At 42.8% G+C, this 22,640-nt stretch overlaps 2 protein-coding genes across 8 annotated transcripts in view; one reads left to right on the top strand and one right to left on the bottom strand.

The window, feature by feature from the left end:
* Positions 1 to 2,382, bottom strand: part of lrrk2 (leucine-rich repeat kinase 2) — a 48,954-nt gene extending 46,572 nt beyond the window's left edge. The window contains exons 1-2 of one of the 2 annotated variants that reach the window (XM_071533119.1): positions 1,903 to 2,382; positions 1,380 to 1,465 (exon numbers count right to left, since the gene is read on the bottom strand). In XM_071533119.1, the coding sequence (XP_071389220.1) occupies positions 1,380 to 1,465; positions 1,903 to 2,038 (222 nt within the window). In that variant the 5' untranslated portion in view covers positions 2,039 to 2,382. The remainder of the gene's footprint in view (positions 1 to 1,379; positions 1,466 to 1,902) is intronic. The other variant, XM_071533120.1, reaches the window with a different exon arrangement.
* Positions 2,383 to 2,388: 6 nt separating this feature from the next.
* LOC139655763 (proton myo-inositol cotransporter-like) lies at positions 2,389 to 22,559 on the top strand. Of its 6 annotated transcripts, none has more exons than XM_071533123.1 (12): positions 2,389 to 2,493; positions 3,645 to 4,123; positions 5,938 to 6,097; positions 11,236 to 11,444; positions 12,084 to 12,192; positions 12,473 to 12,636; positions 13,550 to 13,664; positions 15,040 to 15,165; positions 15,349 to 15,467; positions 16,265 to 16,417; positions 19,528 to 19,700; positions 21,290 to 22,559. In XM_071533123.1, exons 2-12 carry the CDS (start codon positions 3,670 to 3,672, stop codon positions 21,380 to 21,382), a joined length of 1,875 nt encoding a protein of 624 aa, XP_071389224.1. In that variant the 5' UTR covers positions 2,389 to 2,493; positions 3,645 to 3,669; the 3' UTR covers positions 21,383 to 22,559. The 6 variants fall into 6 exon arrangements, 5 of the variants coding, with proteins under 5 accessions (XP_071389224.1, XP_071389225.1, XP_071389223.1 ...); XM_071533124.1 differs by having other exon boundaries at positions 2,417 to 2,493; positions 3,642 to 4,123; XM_071533122.1 differs by lacking the exon at positions 2,389 to 2,493 and having other exon boundaries at positions 3,634 to 4,123; positions 21,290 to 21,358; positions 21,473 to 22,559.
* The last annotated feature ends 81 nt before the right edge of the window (positions 22,560 to 22,640 follow it).

Genomic DNA, 22,640 nt, shown 5'->3' with positions numbered 1-22,640 from the left:
AGAGGTGACCAGATTTTATTTTATCCTTCAAAGTAAGTCATCTCACACATCTCTGACTTTCAGTTTGAGTCACGCTGCAATCTCACCTCCGATAAGCCGCAGTATACAGCAGTCAGTCACAAGACTGTAAACACGCCAGATAAAAGCATGGCCGTTTCACTTTTTAATGAGGTTTAAACTGCGAAGAGGGGAGATGGCCTTGGCAGGTGATCCTGCAATACACTCTTAAAAATGCTGCATGTTTTCTCAACACATCTGTGTGTCTAGTTTGAGATATGTGTTGCAGTTCAACACAATAAAATCACATTTGTCGTTATTATTAAAATATGCTGTGTTGAAAGCTACCATTCTCCCAACTAGGCATATTGTGTTGAAGATGACACAGGTCTGCCTTTTCAGAGCATGTGTGGAGTAAACATAACATACAATTTACAATTTACAATTTCACATTTGGCAGACGCTTTTATCCAAAGCGACTTACACATGAGATTTGCATACAACACAAGCAAGGTTCTAGATAGGAGAGAACAACGAGAGTAAGTGCTATAGAGCTAAGTTCTGGTCCAACAGGACATAGGTGCTACGAGACAGTGCAACAAGCTAAGTTCTGGTCCAACAGGACATAGGTGCTACGAGGGAGTGCTACAAGGTAGTGCTATGAGGTAATGCATAGAGTGCATCAAATTTTTTTTTTTTTTTATGAAAGGAGGTATTCGCTAAAGAGCTGGGTCTTTAGCCTTTTCTTAAGGATAGAGAGGGATTCTGCGGATCGAATGGAGTTTGGCAACTCGTTCCACCACCGGGGAACCACAGAAGAGAAGAGTCTGGCTAGAGACTTAGGGCCTTGCTGAGGTGGCAGCACCAGGCGCCGCTCCATGGCAGAGCGTAGTGAGCGGGAGGGAGCGTAGACCTGAATGAGGGAGTTCAGGTAGGTCGGAGCTGTTTTGGTTATTGTTTTGTAGGCGAGCATCAAGGACTTGAACTTGATGCGGGCAGCAACTGGGAGCCAGTGGAGGGATATGAATAGCGGAGTGACATGTGCTCTTTTGGGCTGGTTGAAGACCAGACGCGCCGCCGCGTTCTGGATCATCTGCAGAGGTTTGAAAGTACAGGCCGGGAGCCCTGCCAGTAAGGAGTTGCAGTAGTCAAGGCGTGATATTACAAGAGCCTGTACCAGGAGTTGTGCTGCATGCTCAGACAGGTAGGGTCTGATCTTCCTGATATTGTATAGAGCAAATCGGCATGACCGAGTAACAGAAGTCACATGCTCCTTGAACATAACATAACATACTGCTGATATGCAAAGACAAGAAAACTACACAAGCAAATGGAGTTAGATAGCAGAGAGGACTTCACTTCTTCCTCATGTCTTCCCGTACCTGCTGGACTCCTCTGCTGTTGATGTAAGACGACAGCACCACCATCAGAGGCCCCTGCACATCTTTGTCTTCAAACAGCTCTGCTGCTGCACAAAGGAGCAACAGTTAAGGATGACACATTAGCTTTTGAAAAAAAGAGACCCGGCCTTACACGCTCATTTCTATTTTTAAAAGCATATAAAAAGGATTGGGAATAAGCCTGGCAATAAGAATAACATGTATCCCATTAGGATGCAACTCTACGGTGTTTTGTTTATTTGACCAGTTAGTTTAATTGAATTGGACTGTGCAGAAGCACAGATGATAAAACACAATGATAAACTACATAAAGAAGACTTAAAAATGATGGAAAACTAAAATTACAAATGTGTGCAGGTGAAGAAGAAGCTCCAACTGGCCTATAAAAACTTTTCATCTTACAAGAAGCACAAAAAGAAGACAGCAAAATCAAAACAACATGGCCAAAGAGGAGTGGGCCTGTGCTTTAATAAAAGCTTGATGCACATGGATGGATGTTTCTTACCACAGTCGGTGTGCGCCAGGAAAAGCAGATCCTGGATGATCTGAATCAGTGTGCTTAGTTGCCTGTCTTCTTGCAGGTTTTTTAACCTCACCAGTAGTTTCTTCAGCCGCTCTTCCAGTTCCTCTTTGTTAACCATGATCTTTGAAATACTGTTTTCCAGCTGACGACTTGACGTGCATTTATCTTACCGTCCCTTCAAGGCCGACAAAAGGGCTTGGAGTGGCCACACTGCTGCAGCATAGCATGGGAACAGACGAGCAGGATACTGTAGCCGCCGATACATTACAACAACTCAATGGCTGACACGACACGGGAAGCAGTCACAAAGTTTCGAGAGTGAAGTTGACATAATCCTCCTCGGCAACTTTCCTTAGAGAGGGCAGCATGTTCATTTTTCTTAAGTCTGAGGTTTTCTGTCGTTTCGGTATGAGGGAAGCCTGCCGCTGTCAGGCAGGCGTGTTCCTCCTTCCCTACGAGCATATCATATGACTCCGGTAAGAAAAACTTCCCGTTTGGTGAAGAGGAAGACAACAGCAGCAGCAGGGAGGATCAACTGTCAGCAACACGTCAAACAACCCCTCGATAAAGCATGTAAGTTGATTAATATGCACTGACTGTCCAGTTTAATTTAGACTACGCGTGTGTCTAATGTCGACATTTATATCTTAAGCTACTGCCGAGTGACATTTATGTATTTCATACGCTGCCTCCGCTGGCGTCTGTCAGTTTTTACGGATATGTAAAGTATTGTGATTGGCGTGGCACCGATGGGCGCCATATTCCGTTTAAAAACCCGGCAGTTTAATATTGTTTTGCTTATGGGCGAATGTACATACCCGGTAGAGCTAAAGTTGAGACTTTTTAAAAATCCTTAGGAGGAATTTCTGAGTTCGGCGTACCTCCAATACACAAAGTAACGTTAACACTGCCTTCCACCAAAATACGTCACCGGTGCGGTGTAGCGTTAGCTAGCCGTGTGAACCAACAGTAAAACTTCAGATTTTATTCAAATTAAGTGCCGTTTGGTCAATCATCTATATGCCGAATTTACCAGAACAACTTGACCCCTAAATGGTCTTTAAGTTGTGTTCTAGCAGATACGTACGTGTGCCGATAAGCAAGGCATCATTAAACTACCCGATTTTGAACGGAGTTTGGCGTGAGTCGAGAGAAAACGGAGCGTTCCCCATTCTTTACAGATCTGATTTGAGGCACGCACATATTCTATTCGCACTCTGTTACAGGACGAATCACTTTACGGCACTCTAAAACAATACTGCCGAATACCCGAATACTACCCTTCATACCTATGGGTCTGTAGTAAAAAGATTGAATTTGTAAACAGATACACCTAATAATTATTGGTGCTTAATAGAGACGCCAATACTGTTTATAAAATATAATGACTTGGCTGCAAAGGACATGTATGCTTGTAGGATCGATATTGGTATGGCATAACTTATTCAGGCTACTTTCTCTCAACTCTGACACTTTGGGGGATTTTATTAGGAAGAATGGGGGGGGGGGTATAGTACCTGACTACACCTATGCAGACTTCACACGACGTCACACTCCTGGGTGATGACGAACACCGCCTTCCCCGTCGATGAGACAGGTCCCAAACTGTAATGTAAAGCCACGGAGGAGCGATACAATAAACTGTGATCAAAAGCTTGTTTGCCCAGGCTGTGTTGAACTGAACACCGGTGAACCTAACGCCTGCTTTCCCTTATGTCCAGCAGCCACGATGAGTACAACTTGCAGGGTATGAGGAACCTTATGGGCGGCAGCAGACAGAAAGCAGCCGACGATGGAGAGCGGAGTCTCATAGGAGCGCCATCCGGGGTCGGTGCTGCCTCCGCCGGGGCAGACACCCTGGACCAAGACGCGTCCACACCGGCGTTCATCTATCTCTTGGCGTCTTTCTCCGCCCTGGGAGGATTCATCTTCGGGTATGACACCGGGGTGGTCTCCGGGGCCATGCTGCTCCTGAAAAAGGAGATGAACCTGAGCGCCCTGTGGCAGGAGTTGCTGGTTTCCAGCACCATGGGAGCCGCGGCGCTCTCCGCCCTCACCGGTGGCTTGCTGAACGGGGCGCTGGGGCGCAGGATCTGCATCCTGCTGGCCAGCAGCGTCTTCACCGTCGGGGGGATCGTCCTGAGTGTCGCCGCGGACAAGGCGACGCTTCTTGTGGGCAGAATTACAATTGGTTTGGGTATAGGTAAGTCTGCTGTGGTGTTTGGAAAGTTTGGACTATACTATTTTTAGTCTCTTGTTTATTCAGGGAAAGTCACCTGAGCATGCATGCTCTTTTCCGGCTAAGCTTCAGAATGATGCTGTTCCACCCCACATATCGCGTGACCTTGGTATTATAAGGTTCTATCTGACCTTCTATTTTTGTCAAAACTGAGTTAGTTCTAAAACAAAAGGACCCATCTCCATTTAACTCAATGGATGCTGACAACTTTGAAGCTCAATATCTCAGAACTATCCTGAAGGCAGATAGAACCTTATAATTCTAAGCTCACGATATGTTAAGCCCTTTGAGATATGGTTGTGATAAAGGGCTATATATATAAATAAACAAACACATGACACACACACAGTGCTCTACAGTTTTAATTTTTTTTATTTATTTAACTTTTATTTTTGCCAAGAAGTCCCACTGAGATTCAAAATCTCTTTTCAAGGGATGGACAAGAAATGGCAGCATGGGTTACACAATAAAACATACAGTACAGTAGAAAATACAAAAATAGTAAAATATGTACAATAAAAAAAGTTTTATTATTAAAATTTTGATCAGAAACAGGAGCACACATGTTCCATATGACTGTGGATAATTTGTTTACTGATTTAACTGATTTAAGGGAATAAAATGGTGAAGCTGGAGCTTTGACTGGAGATTGTTCCAAGACCAGGGTGCAAAATAATCAAACGCTTTTTCACCAAAAACCGTTGTGATTCTGGAAACTTTAAGAAGAATGCAGGACTGTGATCTTAAAGTTGGCCACTGAGCAGCTCAGGGGTTCATTGCCTTGCTCAAGGGCAGCTTGACAGTAGTTGTTTAGGGAGAGGAGCGTGTCACTAATTCATTCTCCCCATTCACATTACCACCACATGCTATTTAAACCTGTATATAATGAGGAGAAACAAGCCTCTCGCCCCGCCCCACCCCACCCCTAAAGTTGAGTCACCTTATCTGCTGTACCGGCACTAGGTTGGTATTTTCCTTGATGAAACACTGAAATCACATGACTATGAGAATAGAAGTCAGTACCCTAAGGCTCTTGTATCTTTAGGGGTGTGTACAGTACAGTTAAACTCACAGACCAACTGGATTTACGTTGTGGATCATGGGAGTGTAGATACTGTATATTGCAGCATATATCCATGACTAAAATCTAGAGAAAAAAAAACAACTTTAATGTCTCAAAATTGACAGAGCTTTCTCCTTGGCCGTGTATCTGACTTGTCCCCTCTCCTCTCAAATGGTTTAATTTGTCTTGTCTTCAAGAATAGCAGATCAGCATGTTAAAGACTCCCAAATAGATCCACATTTGTCCCAGGGACTCTCATCTGAGAATGCTATTTTGCAATTAGATATGATTTAGTACAGAGTTACATGATTATCTGTAGAGTAGGTGGAGACCCATAATCAAAACACTGGTTCTTATACCTGCCTCACTGGTCTGTCTCACCTGTCTCACCCACATCTAGGGAGTAAAATAATCATGAACATGAAGCATTTCTCATTTGCCGGAACCATTTGGCGAAAGTTTAGGAACCGCTGGTATAACCAACAGTAATTAGTCTCTTTTACTCAGTAATGTTTGTGGCTATATACTGTATTGCATGGTGTACATCAATAAAATATTAAATTATTAGTCATACAGTTCATTTCACAGACCATTTCCCCTATATTTTCCCCTATATTTTTAAGATATTCAATGATAAACCTGAGGCAAAGGAAACCAGAGTTTGGTAAATTTCTCTCCACATGCATCCAAATCAAACCCTGTCCTTTGTCCTCAGGCATCGCCTCTATGACGGTTCCTGTGTACATAGCAGAGGTCTCGCCCCCCCACCTGAGAGGTCAGCTGGTCACTGTGAACAACCTCTTCATCACCGGTGGCCAGTTCATCGCCAGTGTGGTGGACGGGGCTTTCAGCTACATGCAGCACGACGGCTGGAGGTACGCATTTGTTCCACATCGTCCTCCTGCCAGTAACCAGCCAGGATGTTGGTTTGTTTGTTTGTCTGTCTATCTATCTGACTGTCTGTCCCTGTCTGACCCCAAGCAGAGAGGATGTTGCTCACTGACTAACTAATAGTAGTATTAGTGTATTTCCCGAATTTGTCCCGAATTTCCCCAAGGGGATTAATAAAGTGAAAAACCTCACCTAGTGCAGCTTGAAATTAAACTGTTTCTCATTTTGCTGGGGTCTCCCTGGAACCCCGTGTATTGTTGCTCTATTAACCTCATAATTCAAGACAACAACGTCCGGGAACATACAAAAACTTTTATTGTTCTCTCCCTTTTACCAGTCTCACACACACCTCAAAAACCCCCAGTCCACAGCGCCATACCATGGTATACTGCTACCATTACATCTCCCCCTTTTAGCTAAAGGTTACACTCCCTTGATAAATCAAATAGAACATGTTGCCTCATATAACTTCTGGAAACTGCTGTTTTAACTAGGAACTTTACCCATTTAGAAACATAACAACAAGAGACAGTTTTGTGTTGTTCTTGTCTATTACATGTGCTTTTTCTTTTTTTATTTTATTTTCAAATGTCCAGTCTATATGGAGGCTTAGACACTCGCCCTGACTTGGTGACCATTGTGTTAAAGGATACCTGAGGCACAGGCACCACTCTCAGATGAGACCGGTTGCGGCGCAGTTGTCCCCCAGGTATGTCCACCACATGGGAGCGTGGTGTGCGTGCAGGGCCTATAACAGTCCCTTGTGTTCTTGTAGGCCTGATCCATACCTTCTGTCCTGGTGGTAAAGGAGGCAGAGTCTGCGTGTGGTGTTGGCGATTGAAAGCTCGCTGTTGCAGTGTTTTCAGGGCTGCATCCTTCTCTCTAAAAGACTGGAGATCCGGCCACTGTGGTTGTAGCTGTCCAGATGAAATGGGGACCGGGGTCCAGATCCTCCTTCCCATCATCAGCTGTGCCGGAGAGCTCCCTTGAGCTAGGGGTGTGGCCCTGTACACCAGCAGAGCTTTGTGAAAGACCCCCTCTTTTACAAGAAGAGACTTGATAGTCTTGACAGCCCTTTCTGCTTCTCCGTTGCTACGGGGATATCTGGGGCTGCTTGTCACATGGGTGAAGTCAAAGTCTTTTGCAAACTGAGCAAACTCATGGCTGGAGAATTGCGGTCCATTACCTGTGATAAGAACCTCTGGGCATCCAAACCTAGCGAAGACAGCTTTGCACCTCTCAATCACCTGTCTTACTGAAGTGTTGCAAGGCAAGTTGCACACCTCTATGTATCTGGAGAAATAGTCAACCAAGACCAGATAGTCACCATTCTTCCACTGGAAAAGGTCCGCCCCCACTCTCTGCCATGGCCTGCTCGGTAGGTCTGTTGTGATCAATGGTTCGACTGGTGGCAGGGTTTCCTGAGCACAGGTCTCACATCGTTCCACCATTTGTTTTATCTGTGATGTGATTCCTGGCCACCAGACAGATTCCCTTGCTCTAGCTCTCTAAGGCATTTGTTGATCCCTTGATGCCCTTGGTGAAGTTTCTGCAGGACATCCAGCCTCATGTGGTCTGGGATAACCAGTCTCTCTCCTTTCATAACCAGTCCTTCCCCCTCATGCAAATCGGTCTGGCCAGGGAAGTAACAGTTCGGGGACTTCTCTCCTGTGACTAGGGGTGCATCCCAAGTCTACGGGCATTTACACTCGTACTGTTTCTCTGCCATCTCGTTCAAATTTGCCAGATATAGGGGCGGAGAATTGACGTCATGGCGTTCAGCTGAAAGTCTTCCGGGAAGGGTGCTCTCATGTCTCCTCGCTCATAGCTCCTCAGAGATCCCTCCTCGCTCCTCGATCCTCGGTCCTCGGAGCAGAAATAAGAGCTTTGGGACGACCTTCAAAATGACGGACCAGAACGACTTCCGGTTCAAGCGAGGATCGAGGAGCGAGGAAATATCAAATAAGAGACTTGGGATGCACCCTAGGCCACCCCTTTTTAATGAGGTGTCTAAGGCGTCTGCATGTGTTGTCACTGTTTTGCGCATCCTTGATTTGTTCCAGTTTTGTGGTTGTTGCTGGCAGGTGTGCTATCACACTGTCAACATACGCCTTACATTCCTTCTCCAGTTCTTCCTTGTCCTTGGTGAGTGACGCCGGTAGGGGTGCTCTCGACAAAGAGTATGCCGTTATCAGATTCTTGCCTGGCACGTGTATGATATCAAAGTTGAACCTGAGCAGCCACATTCTGAATCTGAGTATCCTGGGCGGGAGGTCATCTAACGCCCTCGACTTGAGGAGTGTGATGAGGGGTTTGTGATCTGTTTGTAATATGAAGTCCAGGCCACTCAAGTATCCACTCAGGCGCTCACATGCCCAGGTCACTGCAAGAGCTTCCTTTTCAATTTGAGCATACCTTGATTCTGTTGTAGTCAGACTCCTGGAAATGAAGACGACCGGTCTCCACAAGCCATCTGGCTGTTTTTGTGTCAGGACTCCCCCAAGTCCATAGGAAGAAGCATCTGCAGACACAACTGTCTCTCGGGTAGGGCTATACTGAGCCAACACAGTTTCCGAGCTGAGTTCTTTCTTTGTGTCCAGGAACGCTTTTCTTTGTGGTGTGTCCCACATCCAGCTGTTGTCATTCCTCAGCAGATCTCTGAGTGGTTTTGTCAGTTCAGGCAGGTGTGGGGAAAATTTCCCCACAAAGTTAACCATGCCCATAAAGCAACGGACATCTGCCACATCCTTTGGTTCCGGCAAGTCCAGGATTGCTTTAATTTTATCAGGATCCGCCCTGACGCCTTGTGCATTGATGACATGTCCGAGGAACTTGATTTCCATCATGGCAAACTGGCACTTGTCATTCAGAGTAAGCCCCGCCTCCCTGAATCGTGTGAACACTCTGTGCAGCCTGTCGTCGTGTTCTGCCGGTCTCTTCCTGCCACAAGGACATCATCAGCATGGCAGAGCACTCCTTCCATTCCCTCAACGAGCTGAGAGATCCTCTTCTGGAAGTGCTCTGTGGCCGATGCAATTCCAAAAGGCAGCCTTTTGAAGTAATACCTGCCTTCTGGAGTGATGAGTAGTGAGTAGCATCGAGTCTTTGTGCAGCGGCACCTGCCAGAAGCCTGACGTTGCGTCGAGTTTTGTGAAGACTGTGGCTCCTTCCAATCTTGCCAGTGTCTCATCCACTGCCGGCAGGATAAGTCACTCTCTTTCTACACTGTCACTGAGATGTGTTAAGTCCACACAGATGCGCATTTTTCCTGATGGTTTCACAAGGGGAACCATACCTGCACACCATTCTGTTGGTTCCTCAACACGGGCTATAACCCCCATCTCCTCCATCCGATTCAGCTCCTCTTTGACCTTGTTCCTAAGAGGAATAGCTACTCGTCGAGGGATGGAGAGGGCATAAGGCTGTGCTGACTCTTTAAGTTTGATTTTGTATTCCCCTTTTAGTTGGCCCAACCCTGTAAATACCTCTGGGTAATTTGAGCGGAAATATGTCTGTCTCTTCATCCTCAATGTTGTGAAGCTGGGGGATCAGTTGCAGTCTCATGATTGCAGGGAGGCCCAGCAATGGTGTGGCTAGACCCCTGACAATAAAAACTTCCTCTTCGATCTTTGTGTCTCCCCTCTGCAACACAGCATCCACTTGTCCCATGGCGTCCAGTGGCAGGTTATTAGGGCCAAGCAAAGGTCTGCTAGGGGGTGAGAGTGGGCCATCTCTGTCCTTCATGTATTCACTTTTCTACCTTGAAACAAAGAGACCCCCCATTTATAGTCAGTTTCTTTCCATGAGGATCTTATCTGGGGATTCTGTACTGCCACTGTTCCCAAATATGCTGCAGCTAACTCTGTCTCTACAGAATTAAGGGTTTGAGCTGACCTGCATACAGCAGCAAAATGTCCCTTCTTGTGGCATTTCCTGCATTCAACATCCTTTGCCAGGCACAAACTCCATGAATGCTTTGGAGTCTTGCCGCACCTTCCACAGGGCTTGACTGCGGTTGAGGAAGACTGATGTGGATTCTGAACATAATGTTGCTTTGTTTTCTGCCTCTAGCTACTTTTCTTAGATTTATGACACGCCACCGCATCCATGTGGGCAGGGGAATCGGCTGAGCGCAAGACAGTTTGCTGCTTTTTCACTTCCTCATGTTGCCTCACTTGTGCAATGGCTGTGGCTAGATCCAATTTGGGGTTTAACTGTAGCCTCACTGACAAGGTAGCATCACGTATTCCGACTACAATCCTATCTCGGATCATTTCCTCACGTAATTCCCCATAGTTGCACCATTTTGTGCACATCAGTAATAAAGTGCTCTGCACTCTCTCCAGCTTCCTGGGCTCTTTTGTTAAACTTTGCCCGTTCGTAGATGACATTATGTACTCCAAGAAAGTGTCCATCAAAAGCCCTTTTAACGGTTTCATAGTTCTTCAGCTGCGCTGCCATCAGAGGCAGAGAACCCAGTATGTTGTCGGCCTTGTCTCCCATAGTATAAATCAGAGAATTTACCTGGTATTCCCCGTCTTTTTCATTCAGTCCTGACTCTGTCCTGAAGCGTTCGAATCGTCTGATCCAAGTGGGCCACAAACTTGGTTCAAAGTCAAATGATCCCAGTGGCGTAATTGCTAACGTATGCTCCATATCGACTGTGCAGAGTGGACGTAGCCCGTTAGCCACACTGGCCCTTACGGGAATTAGCCTCTTGTCTTTAGCTTCGTGACACACACCTTCGTTCACTAAAGTGGTTGAACTGGTCATCACAGTCTTGCTAGACTCTGACATGGGTGTAGCACTTCTGACACCATGTATTGTTGCTCTATTATCCTCATAATTCAAGACAACAACGTCCGGGAACATATACAACAACTTTTATTGTTCTCTCCCTTTTACCAGTCTCATACACACCTCAAAAACCCCCAGTCCACAGCGCCATACCGTGGTATACTCCTACCATTACACCCCGAACCCCACTTTGAGAACCACTGGTGTAGACAGATGTCTCTTTCTCTGCTTCCATTCAACATCCCTTCTCTCTCCTCACCCCCTCTCTCTCTCTCCGTCCATCCTCTCTACTCTTCCCTCCCTCCCTCCTTCTCTCCCTCTGCAGGTACATGCTGGGTCTGTCCGTCATCCCGGCCGTGCTGCAGTTCGTGGGCTTCCTCTTCCTGCCGGAGAGCCCCCGCTGGCTCCTCCAGAAGGGCCGGAACCAAGAGGCCCACCGAGTTCTCGGCCAGATCCGAGGAGGGCAGAGTGTGGAGGAGGAGTACGACACCATCAAGAGCAGCATCGAGGAGGAGGAGAAAGAGGCGAGCGGAGGTGAGAGATTTCTATCAAAACGGTACAAAAAATGCAGTAGGAATGTTGTTTCAAAATTACATTTATTAATTAAATTAAATTAAATATAATTTTTAAAAAATGAAAGTGAATACAGGTATGTTTTGAAGCGTGGTAGGTAGTTTATGTGTCGAGTCAAAGTTTTGATTTTGATTAACTTCCTTGGTTGAGAAAATGATTTAGTTTTTACTGGATCTTCTATATTTTAGACATGTTGAATAATAGATTCCAAGGTTTTTTTTTTGTTTTTTGTTTTTCAAAATGGATATATTGCATTTTGAAATAGAGATTTTCACATTCATGCTGTTTTAGATGAGTAGTGGCACCTTCTTTATGGTTAGATGGTTTGTTTTGATGACAGAGAAAGAACAATGGTAAGAATGCCTCAATTGGTATTACAGACATCAAGATGTTCTTCAGCCAGAAATCTTTCTTCTGATATTATTTGTTTGCTGTACATACATGTTGATTTTAGGCTGTTTTTACTCTTATTGGTAGCTAATTCTTGATGCTAATCCACTCCTTCCAGAGCAAAACTCAAAAGTATTACATGTGCCAGTCATGTTACTTGATTTCCAGTGACGACAAGCCTTTTTAAATCGGTGATTTCTCGTCCTGTAGGGGGCCTTGTTATTTGGCGAATCCTCAACCACGGCCCGACACGCAGGGCTCTGATCGTTGGCTGTGGCCTCCAGATGTTTCAGCAGCTGTCTGGGATCAACACCGTCATGTAGGTAGTCTGGTTGTCCTGTACCAGCTCCCACATAGTTATCTCCTTCCCGCTTGATAATCCCAAAGACATACCTTCTCTCACCCACCCTTGTACAAGCTCAAAGGATAGTCACATCTGATTCTGTGTATTGTTAATGTTCCTGACCAGTCCAAGTGGAAAAGCTGCTGGTTCGTCACTCTCAGAAGACTTTGTTCTTAGTTGAGGTGTTCAAGTTAATTCCTGCATGATGTTCATCTGGCAAAAATGAAGAGACTGACTCCTCTTTGTCCACATCCAGGTACTACAGTGCAACTATTCTGCAGATGTCAGGGGTGCGAGACGACAAGCAGGCCATCTGGTTGGCCTCGGCAACCGCTGCTATCAACTTCCTGTTCACCTTGGTGGGGGTGTGGCTGGTGGAGAGGGTGGGCCGCAGGAAGCTGACCCTGGGCAGCATTTCAGGTCTGTGTCTCTGACATCATCGAGATTAGAGCAGCTAATAAATGCGGTGCTAAATAACAATGCCAACAAATTCAGTGAGACTTCATTTCATATTCCCAGGGCACTGGTTCCCAACGTGTGGAACGGGAAATAGGCTTGGGCGATATCCAAAATTTAATATCACAATACTGTCCCATCAAAATATTGTGCTTTATGTAATATCGTCATTTGGGGTAGGGGGTGGGGGGGTGTTGTTTTTGGTATATTATTTTATTTTATTTCTCCTAAATTACATATTCTAGGCTATTAATAATATTAATATATACTGTATATACAGTACATGCATGTATATGAAATACTTTGTATTTTTATACCCCTTTTTGTTTGTTTTTTTGCCTTTTATTGTTGTACTTTACTGTATTATATTGAGACAGCAGTGTTTTGATCTTTTTTGGCTTTCCACTGTTATCACGGCAGTTGCATTTTAGGCATTTTAGGAGTGACTTACAATGAGCAGGGAAGTAGGGGTTCAGAGTCTTACTCAAGGATACAGGACAGTTTCTCACTGCCCTGACACCTCAACTGTAGATAGAGTTGTATCTACAGTAATATATCATTCTTCACTCATAATATACCATTCTTAATATACCATTCTTTGTCAGTCGAGTTTAAATTGATAACATTTTGTTAGATGGGAAGTTATATGGGGCAGTTGTCGGGCTAAAATATATTGATTTGAAGGACCTTTGAGAAAGTTTAAGACCCCCTGCACTAAGGACCGCATGATGTAAATTATGTTTTTAATTCTTCACAAAAACGGTTTAATAGCCAATTTCTTTGCATGCCTACCGAAGCCAGTGTACAGCACTAACAGAATTAATCCTCATACATATCTTCTTTCTCAGCGCTCATGATTTTTTTGTCTCTAATGCAGGTTCTGGTCTGAGTCTGATTGTGCTGGCATTGGGGTTCTTACTATCGGCCCAGAACGCTCCCCCCGTCTCCCTCCACCCGCTCGACCCTCTCAACTCCACCTGCACACTGTATGGGTAAGATTACACACATCGCAGTCAGCCACTACACACTACACAGGGAAGAAATATTCAGGATAAATATTACAATCACTTTAAGGATGCTGTGTGTAGCATTTTATCATCAAGAAATCATTACTGCATTCATTTTGAGACATTGGTGTAAACACTGAAAACAAGTGAGACCATCGCTGAGAAGACTGGCAGTCTCTACCGGCCTCTACACTGCATTTTACATTACGAGCCACCGGGTCGGATTTCACAGGAAATTTACTGGAGGGTGGGAAAGTGGCGACATCCTCTTTGAGGCAGGAAGCAACTGGGTTTAAGGGAAATGTGGCCTTGATTTAGAGAAACACAAAAATGCTACATGTAACACCATTAATAGCCAAGTACAACACATGGACTGGGATTTGTCTAGGTGACATGGATCTTGATATACAGTGCAAAGGGACAGTGCAAGACATACTTGGGCAGCAGACTATACATATCAATCCAGATCATATTCAAGTGACTGTAGCTTCTAGGTAGCTGGTGAGTGTCCTGTTTCAAAAGGAAAATTCCACCCTAAAGCACCATAAGACTGTTCAAAAAAAAACACGAAAAAAAAACAAAACGAAACTACCAAAAAAAACAGCTATTGGCATATACATTTTATTTCTGGGCCCATTTTATTATTTGGTGGTTTGTTGTTTGTGGATAACTGGCCAAACGTAGATGGTGTGACGTCATGTCACGTTACGGCTTCTTTCTAGACTCACCATTTTGCATCGACATTAAGCAATCATACAGGGAGAAATCCATTATAGAAGAGGCAGAGAGACCAATGTCTCCACCAGCAGTAGCCTCAATAGACCAGAATGCAATGCAGCCACAAGACATGGAAAGACATGTTGTGGTTTGAGTAAGGATCACAACTTTTTCTCTGCTATCACTATCACTCTCTCCATCTACATAGAAAACCCACAGCTGAATACAACAAATCCAGGCAGGTTCTCTGTGGGTTGTCAAAAGGCATTCTGGGAAATGTAGGCAATCACTAACTGAAGTAGAAATGGATGAAGCAGTTTTGAGGGAAAGTGGGTACACCAATAAGGTAAATTATAATCACAAAATAACTCCTGGAATGCACTGACCATTACAGATTGATGATTACAGAATTTAATAAATAATGATAAATAATACCCATGCCGTGTATTAGATATCTTCTGCAGATGTTTTTATCAGAGGCTCAAGTGAAGTTATCACAGCTAAAGGAGTGGTGTGTGTGTGTGTGTGTGTGTGTGTGTGTGTGTGTGTGTGTGTGTGTGTGTGTGTGTGTGTGTGTGTGTGTGTGTGCCTGTCTGCGGCCCAGTAGATAGTGAGAGGTGTTACATTCTGTTCTGTCCTCCAGGTCCTGTGATCGCTGCATGTTGGATCCCGCCTGTGGATTTTGTTATCGTGAGAACGGCACCAGAGTGTACGACTCCTCCTGCATTCCTGTCAATCAAGCGTCCACAGAGCACGCGGCCTGGGGCAGGTCGGACACTGATTTTCTGTGTATGTGTGTGTGTGTGTGTGTGTGTGTGTGTGTGTGTGTGACTCAGAGGGAGACAGATAGTTGAGATAGATGCATGAGAGAGTCATAGCACGATGTTGTAGAGCTAAAAGATTACAGGAAGTGTAGTTTTCATGTTGTTCCTTGCACTTATGTTTCATCCAGGTGTTCCAACCAGACCGAGGCGACTGACAGCCCGCTCTGGGCCTACGACTACTGTCCCACGTCCTACTCATGGGTCGTCCTGCTGGGCCTCATCCTCTACCTCGCCTTCTTTGCTCCAGGTTTGACATGACTTTCTCTTTTTTCCCCCTATCTAACAGTCTTTCGCGCTTCACCATGAATTATGGATGGGTCGTTCTATTTATTTTCACACGTTACTACATGAACCATCTCAGATTGTTCTGAAGTGGCTTCTGTATTTAAAAATAGAAAAAAGATGATAATGACTTGAAAATATCTTTGATCTATAAAGAATTTTTTCCAGCCCAGAGAACAAAGTGTTTACACACATATTTCACGCACCGTGACACAAACCATCTCTGATTGTTCTGAACCAGTTTCTGCCTTTTAAAAATAGATTCTAATAATAATAGCTAAATTATAACTTCTTTTCTAGTGCTTTTTCTGCTCAAACGCAAACATGTTAATGTCTTGTGTGTGTGTGTGTGCTGTGGGGTTGTGATCGCTATTGTATTATTGTGATGTACAATGTACTAATGTATTAAAAATACATATTCAAAGAAAAAAAGTTATTTTAAATTTCATAAACCATTTAATAATTAGTAACAAATAGCGTTGAAATTCATTTTTCAAGTGTGTGTGTTTTTAGGTTTTTTTTTACAAGCGTTTTCCCACATGTCCGACGATTTGGATGTGATAAATATGGATGGAATGCATATGAATATTTAAAAAATATCTACACTAACAAATATTATGCATATGAATATTAATGCATGCTTAATATTAATGAATACCTAATCTACCAAGTTTTTTTTTTAACCTGATATGAATCTAATGACTAATCCAATGAATATTAGGCACATAAATATTAAAATGTGTGTGTGTGTGTGTGGGGCAGGTATGGGTCCCATGCCGTGGACGGTGAACTCGGAGATCTACCCTCTGTGGGCCCGCAGCACCTGCAACGCCTGCTCAGCCAGCGTCAACTGGACCTTCAACGTCCTGGTGTCCCTGACCTTCCTCCACATCGCTGAGTATCTGACTTATTATGGTAAGAGCTCCATCAGTAACTGAGATGACGGTAAATACGATGAATTACCATCTACATTTACACGTTAGGCGTTAAAACGATGCGTTTATCCAGAGCGGTTTACAGTGTGTGAGCTGGGATCAGTGCCTTGCCCTAGGACACATAGACAGAAGCAAACATGGCTGTTGCACAGAGTGAACCGTTTTTCTTTTTTATTTAGTCTCCATCTCTGGTGCTCAGCGCTCATTGCTGTGGTGTTTATGTACTGGTCTTCCCAGAGATCACCTGTCAATCAAACATTTGTGGGCAGGACTGTGACGTCTTTTTCCTTGGATTTTCTGTTGATGCGGTTTGAGTTTCTCTTTTCCTTGTCTGTTCAGCCATGGTGGCTATCGCTCCTCATCCTAACAACCCAGTTCTTCTTCTTCTATTTATTCCAAACAAGCTGGAAACGGAAAACGCATGGTAAGAGCCCAGGAAAGAGCTACCAGACTCCAGCTGTTTAGAACAGGAAATGTAAATGCTTTCATGAACTGGATGTAGGTTGAATCACTACTGTGTTCTATCATTCTGCAATAGAGAGCAGCAAAACTGACATTTATATTAAATGTCACGGATTATAACTTTTAAGTTGCAGGATGGTATTTCTAAGGCTACCTTGCTGTCCCTTTTAATGTCCGTTTAATGGACCGTATAAAATTCATAGTATTGCTCAGTTCCTTCATAACCTCTCAGTGTTGATTTTGCCTGTTGTCCCTAAAATGTGCACAACTTCCTGTTTGTTTTTGCTCCTTATATAACCAGCGAAGGTTTCTATGAACACTCTCTTGTTTACAGCAACAGCACAGTAGTGTGGGAGAGGAATTGAAAAGGAAGGGACGGTTGCATACCTATATTTACATTAGGGAGTGTCACAACCACAGGCTTCTACTGTTGGTCACTGAGCAGCTCCACTGGAGTAAGTTGGAGGTGAAATTGTTGCTCACAGGCACCTCAGCAGTAGTTGCTGTCATGTTGGTAAAGGGATGCAAACCAAAAACCTGCTGGTCGCAACCTGGCTTTTCTGAACATTACACTACTCCAACACTCAATGTTTTTGTCCAACAGTCGTTTATTTTTTGTATATTGGTATTTTATATTATTGTATACAGTGTTGTATATTGATGAATAGAAAAACAAAATGCATGGATGGACGGACTGGTTGATATCTTCTATGGGCGAGTTCATACCAAGCATGCATGATGCAGTTTTTTGGAAATCTGGTGCGTTGACTCCTTTAGTTCTTATTTGGTGGCACTAAATAAGTGCAAAGAGATTCCTGAAAATGCAAATGTTTCAGTTCCCTTCCAAGCGATCTGCGATGCGGTTTAGGTGAGAACATAATTCAAACCACCGTCAGGAAATGCCCTCAAAACACAAGGTTTTACAGGTACAAGGAGATGGATGTGATACCTGATAGCCAGCACTTCCTCATGTTTGGAAAGCCTAGCATGACAAACCGCAGCTTGGACTGACGCTCATATTCAGCTATCTCTTCATCTGTTCCTAGCTGGTATGAACACCAGAGAAGGGAAATTACAGCAAAGAGCGCTGATAAGTCTGTCATGCTCAGCTAAAGTTACAGGGACTGGAGTCAGATTTGTTTTGACCAAAATCTCTAACCTGGTAGGATGACAGGTTACCAAAACTGAATGACTTACTTTTGAGTCTGTGACGTTTACAAGCCCTGCTTCACTTGTAATTGGGCAGTATGAACCTAAATGAACCAAATACAGAAATGCATCAAAATCAACTTTTCTACTATGGTTCAGACCAAATATAACAAACTTTACTACAAAACAAATAAGCACTCTGTGTCAAGAGGAAAGGCTGGCCTACTGATTAGAGACCGCCTGTAACTAAAAGGCCTCTAATCTGATCCCTGCAACAACCAATGTGTGTCCATCAACAACCATGTGTCCTGTCAGAGTGTCCTTGAGCTAGACACTGAACCCCCACCAGCTCACTCACTGTAACTCGCTCTGGATACGGTCATCAGTTACAGGGTGTCCGCGGGATCTTAAAAAGTATTCAAAGGTAATAAATCAATTTAGTGAAAATTAAGGCCCTTTAAAAAGTATTAAAAAAGTCTTAATCACCATTTTATGAGGTATTAAATTTTGTAGCTATTTTTTCCAATATGAATAGCGTATTTGTCCAAAGAGTTTGTGTGCTAAAAGTTTGTGTGAATTTATTTATTTTGCTCCTCACAACTACTACAACAAACTACAACTGGAAACAGTAATGCATAACCCGGAAGTTAAGAGACGCCCTCTTGTGCACCGGGCGGCCTATCTGAATTCTATTGTATTGATACAGTGGTCCATAGAAGTTATCACAAACTAAGACTGTTTAGTTTTGCAATCTCAAAATCAATGTATAGTAAATGTAAGTTAAAGGTGTGTCGCTGATGTAACCGGTTACAGCTCGAAGTGGCGTTGAGGTCTTAAAATATATTGAAAAGGTCTTAAAAACTAAGACTCACTGAATACACACCGGACAGATCCCTTAGATCATCAAATAAAGGTCTCTTCACTATACCTAGAATAAACTCTAAATCAGCTTATGGTGCCTTCAGTCATTATGGTCTTACTCTCTGGAATTCTCTACCACATAAACTAAGGTCTGCTACAACAGTGTCTTCCTTTAAAAGCAGACTAAAAACATATCTCTTTTCGCAAGCTTTTAGTTAGGTTTAAAGTGTGTGGTTAACAGGAGAACTTTTATTGTATTTTATTTTAGAATCAGTATTATTACTATTATTCCCTTTTTAATAATAGTGATAATACCTTCTTATTGTATTCCTTTTTATTGTAATACCTTATATATTTTTTATCTTCTTATATGTTTTTATTTATGTAATACCTTCTTATGTTATATGTCCCTATCTTATATGTTTTTGTCATGTATGATCTTTGCCTATTTTTTGCTTTTTATTTTGAAGCACATTGAGTCTACGCCTGTCGTATGAAATGTGCTATATAAATAAACTTGAACTTGAACTTGAAAAGGTATTGAATTTAACTTCAGGATTCCTGCATATACCCTGAGTTAAAAAGCTAAAGTGTGATTGGGCCTCTCCTCCTCCTCAGGGGCGTTCTTCCTGTACGCGGGCCTGGTGGGGCTCGGCCTGCTCTTCATCCTGGGCTGCCTCCCGGAGACCCAGGGCCTCCAGCTGGAGGAGATCGAGAACCTGTTCGCCGGTCCCCTCTGCTCCTGTGGAGCCTCCTCGCACGACGGCAATCGCCATGTCCAATACATGCGGGTAAAAGGCAGCAGCCGCCACCTCTCTGACAACGACGCCTCAGATGTAGAGTAGACTGCATGGAGAGGCTGTCTGTTTCTCTCTGTCTTTTTGGTTTTCTGTCTTTTTGGCTGAGGATTGGGAAGACTCGGGGAGGAGAAGTCAACATGTCTCCCTCTGGTGGTTGTGTTCAAAGAGGAGCAAAAAAGAGTTCTTCAGTTGTTGATTGTACTTGGCACTTTACCTCCGTTTGGGGACTCTTCATCAATCTTCTTCATTTTTTGCCTGCCTGTGTGTCACACCTGGGATTGGTCTGTTTTCAGATTTTCAGTTGTACATTCTCCTCATTTCCCATCATTCCCTCTGTCTCATCATAAAAGGGAACATGGAAGCAGGACCTCTCAGGATTAGGCTGAACGATGTTTTTTGAACAGTTTGCTCCAAAATTTATATTTTCATTATTTAAAAAAAAATCACATCTATGTTGTAAAATGATTGATTGCACAAAACTAAAACAGATTATGATACTTTTTCAAGGATAGAAGATGACTGAAATCCTTGGTTGACTAAAACTTGAACAAACAGACCTTCTATGTTTTAAAGATATTTAATGATGAACTTTGGGGTAGGGCTGGGCGATATGGTTGAAATCAATATCATGATAATCATAAGGATTTTTCTCGATATCAATATATATCACAATATGGTTCATGTATGCAAAATCACGTTAAATAATCAAATTAATGTTCATCTCGTTGAACCGAATGGTAATGTTAGGTGTGGTGTCAAACGAAACAGAAATATTCAAATAATATTCCTACCATACCTCATTTTATGAGAGTTTTTAAGTAAAATTTGCTTGTCATCATCAATTCAGACAGCAGAAATGTGTGTCACGATATTAAAATATCTTCATATCATCACGATATGATTCCACTGAAAACGATAAACGATAATATTGAATTATCGCCCAGCCCTACTTTGGGGAATGATTTATTTCCACAAAATCGGTGTATAGCACTTTAGAAACAAAGTCTTTGTATTCCAGAGAGCGCAGAAACCATCTGTCCTGGTTGCTGACTCACCTTTGCCTCAGCATTCCTTTAATGTCAGTGCAGTGTTATTACAAGACAGTATAATGAACTAACTGCACGATTACAGTCTGACCACCCATCTTCTGTAACACTGATATACCAGCAAGTATGTATTTGTCTGCTAGCCTTAATGATGTATGCTAAAAAGTATGCACTGATCAAGCCTCTGTAGTTTTAAATGTATGAAGATTTCATAAACAAGGGATCTACAATGTGGAGTAGAGACTATTTCAAGCACTACCTTTGCCTTCTATGTATCTCTCTCTGGAATATAGTTGGGAGTTTTTCATTCCTGTGTATTCTGTTGTGACTTGGGATCTTTCAAAACACATTCCTGTTGAAATCAGTAGCGGTCCTGTGCCGATGTGTGAACAAATCAGTTGATTGTGGGTTGCTGCTCTTGTGTGCACAATGGGAGAGTTTGCGCATGAAAAAACAAAACAGTGTCTTTTTAAAAAAATGATGTTTATATGTCAAATTGCTAGACCTAGTTGCTCAAACCTTCAATTTTTATAGCGAGGTTCGGAATCCAGCCCAGCACACAATGGAGCGGTGTGCTCAGACAGTGGCGTAGCCCATATAACTGTAAGTACTGTATCAAGCCTTTAAGGGTTTAATGAGATTAATACATGTTCTACAATGCCACAAAAATCTTAAATATACCTTTTAATGTTCATTTTCATGTCCTTATTTCCACAGCTCCAATCACGGTGACCCAGTAGTCCTGAATAGAGGACCTTTGCACACAACATCCAGTTTTTAGTGGCACACTTTGATATGTGCCAAACTGCTTCATCATGCCCCTGTTGGCATATAGAAACTTTTCTAGTTTCTTGTTAAAGTACACTAATGCAGATTTAATTTATTGCACAAAAGAGCTGGTAAGAAATTGTCAGTTCTGTGTGGCTGTTTAGGAGCGTCTTATTTAAGAACCGTCTTAGTTTATTTTCAGTGCTGTAGGGTTCGTACACAGCTCTGGAAATGTCTGGAAAATGAACTGAATAATTTTCAGATGTTGAAAACGTTTGGGGATTGCACAAAAGCCTACGAAGACCCTGTTGGTCAGTATGTTGTGTAGTTACAGAGCCACTGTTATTTCACATATTGTAATATTTGTTGTTGTGAGAAATAATCTTCAACTATAGAAGCGATATGGTCTTAATAGCTGCCACTATAAGCATAAATTGTACTGATTGCCAGCCCAGTTAAGAAATTAAAGTCCCTATAAATTATTATTATTATATTTTATTTATGCCTACTGGTACAGGATGAAGTCACCGTTAAAAATGCACCATTTTCCAGGAAGTAAAAATAATTGGGTTTCACTATAAAAAATATATATATAAATATATACAAATTGTGTACATCTTTTGGCATTTATTGTTAAATTGATGTGTTTAATGACATGGAAAAGTAACTAAAAGTAATTCTTAATTTCATTGTAACTTTAAGCTCTGGAAAACGTATGGCATTTTGAAATGGAAAATGTATAATACCTCTGGTGACAGTTACTCAAAATGCCACCACTGCCATTTTGTAAGAGACTTAATTTAACCTCAGGTGGACATTAAGGATATTTCGAGGAATGTTTAAATAATTTCCGGTTTCATTTTAAAGGAAGTTCATGTTCTCATCAGTTGTCTTAGGCCAGAGATTTATATTAACCTTGTTGTGTCCATTTGGGTTGTATATCATGCTGTATATGAAATGGCATGCTCTGTATGTCTCTGTACATGTTCTGTTGATTAATACGATCCTCTGGAAATAAAATCATTATTGAATTGAAGCAGTCGGCCTCAGTGAGACATTATAGTGCATGATTGGAGCCCATTACCTATTTATGATGCACAACCAGAGTCTTTGATAG

The sequence above is a fragment of the Centroberyx affinis genome, unplaced genomic scaffold, assembly GCF_046629955.1.
Source record: "Centroberyx affinis isolate AG114_WGS23_722 - 3 ecotype Tasmania unplaced genomic scaffold, CSIRO-AGI_Caff_v1 ptg002325l_1, whole genome shotgun sequence".
Classification (NCBI taxonomy): Eukaryota; Metazoa; Chordata; class Actinopteri; order Beryciformes; family Berycidae; genus Centroberyx; species Centroberyx affinis.
This window is presented reverse-complemented; position numbering and strand designations above follow the sequence as displayed.

What these genes read in the sequence shown, in the direction of transcription:
- LOC139655763 (XM_071533121.1), top strand. Translation starts at nt 3,634, where the DNA reads ATGTCCAGCAGCCACGATGAGTACAACTTGCAGGGTATGAGGAACCTT. An exon ending in TACAATTGGTTTGGGTATAG is followed by an intron (nt 4,124 to 5,937) that starts GTAAGTCTGCTG and finishes CTTTGTCCTCAG; the next exon opens with GCATCGCCTCTATGACGGTT. An exon ending in TCTGGGATCAACACCGTCAT is followed by an intron (nt 12,193 to 12,472) that starts GTAGGTAGTCTG and finishes GTCCACATCCAG; the next exon opens with GTACTACAGTGCAACTATTC.